Source organism: Mustelus asterias, unplaced genomic scaffold (genome assembly GCF_964213995.1).
Source record: "Mustelus asterias unplaced genomic scaffold, sMusAst1.hap1.1 HAP1_SCAFFOLD_4762, whole genome shotgun sequence".
NCBI classification, from domain to species: Eukaryota; Metazoa; Chordata; class Chondrichthyes; order Carcharhiniformes; family Triakidae; genus Mustelus; species Mustelus asterias.
Window position 1 is genome coordinate 3,258 of NW_027594705.1, and position 8,775 is coordinate 12,032.

At 55.9% G+C, this 8,775-nt stretch overlaps 1 protein-coding gene across 1 annotated transcript; it reads right to left on the reverse strand.

Moving 5' to 3' along the window:
* Positions 1-1,523: 1,523 nt before the first annotated feature.
* Positions 1,524-6,319, reverse strand: LOC144491222 (ubiquitin carboxyl-terminal hydrolase CYLD-like; the record flags this gene model as incomplete). The annotated part of the gene is made up of 3 exons (XM_078208900.1): positions 1,524-1,800; positions 4,741-4,957; positions 6,201-6,319. Coding segments are annotated over 3 exons (521 nt in total), but the record flags the coding sequence as incomplete, so codon positions are not given.
* Between the last annotated feature and the right edge of the window lie 2,456 nt (positions 6,320-8,775).

Consider the following 8,775-nt stretch of genomic DNA (forward strand, 5'->3'; position numbering starts at 1 on the left):
CCATCAAACACTCCCAGGACAGGTACAGCACAGGGTTAGATAAGAGTAAAGCTTCCTCTACACTGTCCCCATCAAACACTCCCAGGACAGGTACAGCACGGGGTTAGATACAGAGTAAAGCTCCCTCTACACTGTCCCCATCAAACACTCCCAGGACAGGTACAGCACGGGGTTAGATACAGAGTAAAGCTCCCTCTACACTGTCCCCCCATCAAACACTCCCAGGACAGGTACAGCACGGGGTTAGATACAGAGTAAAGCTCCCTCTACACTGTCCCCCATCAAACACTCCCAGGACAGGTACAGCACGGGGTTAGATACAGAGTAAAGCTCCCTCGACACTGTCCCCCATCAAACACTCCCAGGACAGGTACAGCACGGGGTTAGATACAGAGTAAAGCTCCCTCGACACTCTCCCCCATCAAACACACCCAGGACAGGTACAGCACGGGGTTAGATACAGAGTAAAGCTCCCGCGACACTGTCCCCATCAAACACTCCCAGGACAGGTACAGCACGGGGTTAGATACAGAGCAAAGCTCCCTCTCCACTGTCCCCCATCAAACACTCCCAGAACAGGTACAGCACGGGGTTAGATACAGAGTAAAGCTCCCGCTACACTGTCCCCCATCAAACACTCCCAGGACAGGTACAGCACAGGGTTAGATAAGAGTAAAGCTTCCTCTACACTGTCCCCATCAAACACTCCCAGGACAGGTACAGCACGGGGTTAGATACAGAGTAAAGCTCCCTCTACACTGTCCCCATCAAACACTCCCAGGACAGGTACAGCACGGGGTTAGATACAGAGTAAAGCTCCCTCTACACTGTCCCCCCATCAAACACTCCCAGGACAGGTACAGCACGGGGTTAGATACAGAGTAAAGCTCCCTCTACACTGTCCCCCCATCAAACACTCCCAGGACAGGTACAGCACGGGGTTAGATACAGGGTAAAGCTCCCTCTACACTGTCCCCATCAAACACTCCCAGGACAGGTACAGCACGGGGTTAGATACAGAGTAAAGCTCCCTCTACACTGTCCCCATCAAACACTCCCAGGACAGGTACAGCACGGGGTTAGATACAGAGTAAAGCTCCCTCTACACTGTCCCCCATCAAACACTCCCAGGCTGGGTACAGCACGGGGTTAGATACAGAGTAAAGCTCCCTTGACACTGTCCCCATCAAACACTCCCAGGACAGGTACAGCACGGGGTTAGATACAGAGTAAAGCTCCCTCTACACTGTCCCCATCAAACACTCCCAGGGCAGGTACAGCACGGGGTTAGATACAGAGTAAAGCTCCCTTGACACTGTCCCCATCAAACACTCCCAGGACAGGTACAGCACGGGGTTAGATACAGAGTAAAGCTCCCTCTACACTGTCCCCATCAAACACTCCCAGGACAGGGACAGCACGGGGTTAGATACAGAGTAAAGCTCCCTTGACACTGTCCCCATCAAACACTCCCAGGACAGGTACAGCACGGGGTTAGATACAGAGTATTCGTGGAGTTAAGATTAGTTTCCAAAGAACTTTATTCACACAGTTCGATACAGCACTCATATCGATTCCCCCTCGCCCCCCCCCAGCGTCCCCAATCCTGGAGACATCATTTGTACAGAGACAAGCTCTCACTGTAATAGAAGCACATGGAAGCATCTAGAAGCAGCCGGCGGGCTCGGCTGGGTATTGTCTTGGGGTCTATTCCTTCCAGCATCTCCGGGGACATCCGCAGGTACTCCCCAACCTCCGGGCATGCCTCCACCCTGGGAATGTTAAATCCGTTCTTCCCACCTGTTCAAAGGGGAGATGGCAAGGGGAGGGGGGGTTCAGGTACAGCAATGGGAAAAGTTTCCCCCTCTCTCCCCACCCCACGCACCCCCACCCCCCTGCATCCCACACCGCATCCCGCCTACACGAGGGTCTCAGAGTCCGTACAGTGGAACTCACTATCTCCCCGTCAGGGACCCCCTTTAGAGAGGGAGTCTCTCCCTCAGGGACCCCTTTTAAAGAGGGAGTCTCCCCGTCAGGGACCCCTTTTAAAGAGGGAGTCTCTCCGTCAGGGACCCCTTTTAAAGAGGGGGTCTCTCCCCGTCAGGGACCCCTTTTAAAGAGGGGGTCTCTCCATCAGGGACTCCTTTTAAAGAGGGAGTCTCTCTCTCAGGGACCCCTTTGAAAGAGGGAGTCTCCCCGTCAGGGACCCCTTTTAAAGAGGGAGTCTCTCCCCGTCAGGGACCCCTTTTAAAGAGGGAGTCTCTCCGTCAGGGACCCCTTTTAAAGAGGGAGTCTCTCCCCGTCAGGGACCCCTTTTAAAGAGGGAGTCTCTCTCTCAGGGACCCCTTTTAAAGAGGGAGTCTCTCCGTCAGGGACCCCTTTTAAAGAGGGAGTCTCTCCGTCAGGGACCCCTTTTAAAGAGGGTGTCTCTCCGTCAGGGACCCCTTTTAAAGAGGGAGTCTCTCCGTCAGGGACCCCTTTTAAAGAGGGAGTCTCTCCGTCAGGGACCCCTTTTAAAGAGGGAGTCTCTCCGTCAGGGACCCCTTTTAAAGAGGGAGTCTCTCCGTCAGGGACCCCTTTTAAAGAGGGAGTCTCTCCGTCAGGGACCCCTTTTAAAGAGGGAGTCTCTCCGTCAGGGACCCCTTTTAAAGAGGGAGTCTCTCCGTCAGGTACCCCTTTTAAAGAGGGAGTCTCTCCGTCAGGGACCCCTTTTAAAGAGGGAGTCTCTCCGTCAGGGACCCCTTTTAAAGAGGGAGTCTCTCCGTCAGGGACCCCTTTTAAAGAGGGGAGTCTCTCCATCAGGGACCCCTTTTAAAGAGGGAGTCTCTCCGTCAGGGACCCCTTTTAAAGAGGGAGTCTCTCCGTCAGGGACCCCTTTTAAAGAGGGAGTCTCTCCGTCAGGGACCCCTTTTAAAGAGGGAGTCTCTCCGTCAGGGACCCCTTTTAAAGAGGGAGTATATCGGTCATGACTTTAAAAACACTTGCACAGATACAGACAAACACATTAACACACACACACAAACACAGCATGTCCTATGTCTGTTCGGGGTGGTGGGTTGTTACAAAATGTAAAGATTTGGTTTACACGTGTGGATTCCAACTAACAACTACAGATTTATTGAGGGAGCTGTTGCCTGCATAGATGGGGAACTGAAACTAACAGAGCACTTGGTGCATCACCCGAACGGCATCACCATCAAATCCTCACACAACCTGCGACCACGTGAATATATAAAACACACAAACACACTCACATCCACACAAATACAGACAAACACACAGACAGACATGCTGACAATCAGACAAAAATACAGACCCACTCTCTCGCACGCGCGCGCACTCTCTCCCACACACACACTCTCTCCACACACACACTCTCTCCCACACACACACTCTCTCCCACACACACACTCTCTCCCACACACACACACTCTCCCACACACACACACTCTCCCACACACACACACTCTCCCACACACACACACTCTCCCACACACACACACTCTCCCACACACACACACTCTCCCACACACACACACTCTCACACACACACACACTCTCACACACACACACACTCTCACACACACACACACTCTCACACACACACACTCTCCCACACACACACACTCTCCCACACACACACACTCTCCCACACACACACACTCTCCCACACACACACACTCTCCCACACACACACACTCTCCCACACACACACACTCTCCCACACACACACACTCTCCCACACACACACACTCTCCCACACACACACTCTCCCACACACACACTCTCCCACACACACACTCTCCCTCACACACACTCTCCCTCACACACACACTCTCTCACACACACTCTCTCACACACACACACTCTCTCTCACACACACACACTCTCTCACACACACACACTCTCTCACACACACACTCTCCCTCACACACACTCTCCCTCACACACACTCTCTCACACACACACTCTCTCACACACACACTCTCTCACACACACACACTCTCTCACACACACACCTCTCTCACACACACACTCTCTCTCACACACACACTCTCTCTCACACACACACTCTCTCTCACACACACACTCTCTCTCACACACACACTCTCTCTCACACACACACTCTCTCTCACACACACACTCTCTCTCTCACACACACTCTCTCTCACACACACACTCTCTCTCACACACACACTCTCTCTCACACACACACTCTCTCTCACACACACACTCTCTCTCACACACACACTCTCTCTCACACACACACTCTCTCTCACACACACACTCTCTCTCACACACACACTCTCTCTCTCACACACACTCTCTCTCACACACACTCTCTCTCACACACACTCTCTCTCACACACACTCTCTCTCACACACACACTCTCTCACACACACACACTCTCTCACACACACTCTCTCTCACACACACACTCTCTCACACACACACTCTCTCACACACACACACTCTCTCACACACACACTCTCTCACACACACACTCTCTCACACACACACTCTCTCTCACACACACTCTCTCTCACACACACACTCTCACACACACTCTCTCACACACACACACACATACATTGACAGAGACATTGATTGACAAACAGAGAGACAGACGGATCTGCAGCCGTTTCTCACTGCGGTCCACAGACCGCGCGCAGACAGTGAGTGCTCACCAATACACAGAGACATTCAGGCAGGCCGCGGACGACCTGTGGCAGCCTTACCTTCCCGATCCGCCATGCTGTCGAAGAACAGCCAATGGCCGTCTCCTGGGCCGTGCTTGACGAAGGCCACGTAGTGACTTGTCTGGATGCACAGCACGGCAAAGAGCTTCATACTCTGCTGGGGGATGATCCCTGGGAAGTCCGAGTGTCCCCGCAGCTCCTCGGGGAGGTGGACGTGCTGGGGCCTGTGGCTGCCCCTCGCTGGGTGTCGATGCACCTGGAATGCAAAGCAGATCCCATTTGTGATTTTTATTAATGACTTAGAGGAGGGGGCTGAAGGGCGGATCAGTAAATTTGCTGATGACACCAAGATTGGTGGAGTAGTGGATGAGGTGGAGGGCTGTTGTAGGCTGCAAAGAGACATAGATAGGATGCAGAGCTGGGCTGAAAAATGGCAAATGGAGTTTAACCCTGATAAATGTGAGGTGATTCATTTTAGTAGGACTAATTTAAATGTGGATTACAGGGTCAAAGGTAGGGTTCTGAAGACTGTGGAGGAACAGAGAGATCTTGGGGTCCATATCCACAGATCTCTGAAGGTTGCCACTCAAGTGGATAGAGCTGTGAAGAAGGCCTATAGTGTGTTAGCTTTTATTAACAGGGGGTTGGAGTTTAAGAGCCGTGGGGTTATGCTGCAACTGTACAGGACCTTGGTGAGACCACATTTGGAATATTGCGTGCAGTTCTGGTCACCTCACTATAAGAAGGATGTGGAAGCGCTGGAAAGAGTGCAGAGGAGATTTACCAGGATGCTGCCTGGTTTGGAGGGTAGGTCTTATGAGGAAAGGTTGAGGGAGCTAGGGCTGTTCTCTCTGGAGCGGAGGAGGCTGAGGGGAGACTTAATAGAGGTTTATAAAATGATGAAGGGGATAGATCGAGTGAACGTTCAAAGACTATTTCCTCGGGTGGATGGAGCTATTACAAGGGGGCATAACTATAGGGTTCGTGGTGGGAGATATAGGAAGGATATCAGAGGTAGGTTCTTTACGCAGAGAGTGGTTGGGGTGTGGAATGGACTGCCTGCAGGGATAGTGGAGTCAGACACTTTAGGAACATTTAAGAAGCTATTGGATAGGCACATGGAGCACACCAGGATGATAGGGAGTGGGATAGCTTGATCTGGGTTTCGGACAAAGCTCGGCACAACATGGTGGGCCGAAGGGCCTGTTCTGTGCTGTACTGTTCTATGTTCTATGTTCCATCCCATCAAAAGCCAATGAGAAATATTGTTCCTTAACTGGGCGAGAGAGAGAGACGAGACCCACTCTCTCTCTCGCCCCCGCTCTCCCACACACACTCTCTCTCTCACATACACCGGGAGTCGCTGTGCGCAGTTCCGGCCTCTGTATCACACTGGGAGCAAATCGCATCATTGTGTAATATCCCCACTGCACCTCCCGACCCCGAACACCTCCACCACCTCCGCCCTCCTGCCCTCTGCAGACTGTCCTGCCACTCACCTGCTGATTGCAGGCCACGCAGAACTGTTTGACCTTCCCGGGAGCCAGGTCCGGATCCTTGTAGCATTCCCGACACTCCAGGTGGGCTAACTGTCCGCAAATCCAGCACTCCCTGGGGGCTGGAGCAGAGAGAACAGCAAAGGGTTAAAATCCAGTGGCCCGGGGGCGGCGGTGGGACAGGGTGGAGGGGAGGGGTTGGTGTGTGGGGGGGGGGGGGGGGTGGAGAACAGGGTGGAGGGTGTGAGGGGAGGGGAGGGGTTGGTGTGGGGGGGGGGTGGGGGGTGGGGAACAGGGTGGAGGGTGTGAGGGGAGGGGAGGGGTTGGTGTGGGGGGGGTGGGGGGTGGGGAACAGGGTGGAGGGTGTGAGGGGAGGGGAGGGGTTGGTGTGGGGGGGGTGGGGGGTGGGGAACAGGGTGGAGGGTGTGAGGGGAGGGGTTGGTGTGGGTGGAGAACAGGGTGGAGGGTGTGAGGGGAGGGGAGGGGTTGGTGTGGGGGGGTGTGGGGGGGGTGGGGGGTGGGGAACAGGGTGGAGGGTGTGAGGGGAGGGGAGGGGTTGGTGTGGGGGGGGGGTGGGGGGTGGGGAACAGGGTGGAGGGTGTGAGGGGAGGGGAGGGGTTGGTGTGGGTGGGGGTGGGGGGTGGGGAACAGGGTGGAGGGTGTGAGGGGAGGGGAGGGGTTGGTGTGGGGGGGGTGGGGGGTGGGGAACAGGGTGGAGGGTGTGAGGGGAGGGGTTGGTGTGGGTGGAGAACAGGGTGGAGGGTGTGAGGGGAGGGGAGGGGTTGGTGTGGGGGGTGTGGGGGGGGTGGGGGGTGGGGAACAGGGTGGAGGGTGTGAGGGGAGGGGAGGGGTTGGTGTGGGGTGGAGAACAGGGTGGAGGGTGTGAGGGGAGGGGAGGGGTTGGTGTGGGGGGGGTGGGGGGTGGGGAACAGGGTGGAGGGTGTGAGGGGAGGGGAGGGGTTGGTGGGGGGTGGGGAACAGGGTGGAGGGTGTGAGGGGAGGGGAGGGGTTGGTGGGGGGTGGGGAACAGGGTGGAGGGTGTGAGGGGAGGGGAGGGGTTGGTGGGGGGTGGGGAACAGGGTGGAGGGTGTGAGGGGAGGGGAGGGGTTGGTGTGGGGGGGGGTGGGGGGTGGGGAACAGGGTGGAGGGTGTGAGGGGAGGGGAGGGGTTGGTGTGGGGGGGGTGGGGGGTGGGGAACAGGGTGGAGGGTAGGGGAGGGGAGGGGATGGTGTGGGTGGAGAACAGGGTGGAGGGTGTGAGGGGAGGGGAGGGGTTGGTGTGGGTGGAGAACAGGGTGGAGGGTGTGAGGGGAGGGGAGGGGTTGGCGTGGGGGGGGGGGGGGTGGGTGCGGCGTGGGGCTCAAAACCCCCCCCCCCCAACCTGGCAAGTCACCAAATCTAAGCTGCAGAGGGAACTTGGCCTGTAGGTGGCACTGTTCATCTTCTTCCGCCCCGCCCACGGGGACCGTCGTGAGCGACACAGCAAGATCCCATAAATAGCAAGGTGGAAGAACTACTCACCTGCCTGTCTTTTGAGTCTTCTTTCTTTCTTTATTTTACTAGTTCCCGGGGCAATGATGTCATTGGCGATTGTGCCCCCTACCCCCAACTCCCCCCCCCCCTCCCCCCCAGCAAACTGGGTGGGCTCCCTCTAACATTTATTGGGGGGGGGGGGGGGGAGAATGTGTGGGGAAGGGGGGCACTTCAGGCCTGACCACATTGCTGTGGAGGGCGGTGGGGTAGGGTTTGGGGTCTCTGGAGTCACATTGCACGTGGTAGGCGAGAGGTTGCCCCCTGACCCCAGACACACATGCCAACGCGCGACCCGGCACCCCGCTGCTCGGCTAACGCCACCGACAATGCAGTTTTCCACACCGGGGACACGCAACTGCAAGACATCCCTGGCCCCCATCGGGGTCAGTGACTGTCGGTGTGGGGGAGCGGCTATCTATGACCTGTGCTCTCTGACCTTCAACCTCTGCCCTACCACCCCCGCCCCCCCCCCCCCGTCCCCACAGACAGTCACTGCTCTCTGCCAGTGTAACAGCCACATCGACGTCTTAAAAGGAAGCCTCATCTCAATCGTAAAGGTACCAACAGAAGAACAGAACAAAGAACAAAGAACAGTACAGCACAGGAAACAGGCCCTTCGGCCCTCCAAGCCTGTGCCGCTCCTTGGTCCAACTAGACCAATCGTTTGTATCCCTCCATTCCCAGGCTGCTCATGTGACTATCCAGGTAAGTCTTAAACGATGTCGGCGTGCCTGCCTCCACCACCCTACTTGGCAGCGCATTCCAGGCCCCCACCACCCTCTGTGTAAAAAACGTCCCTCTGATGTCCGAGTTATACCTCGCCCCTCTCAGCTTGAGCCCGTGACCCCTCGTGATCGTCACCTCCGACCTGGGAAAAAGCTTCCCACTGTTCACCCTATCTATCCCCTTCATAATCTTGTACACCTCTATTAGATCTCCCCTCATTCTCCGTCTTTCCAGGGAGAACAACCCCAGTCTACCCAATCTCTCCTCATAGCTAAGACCCTCCATACCAGGCAACATCCTGGTAAACCTTCTCTGCACTC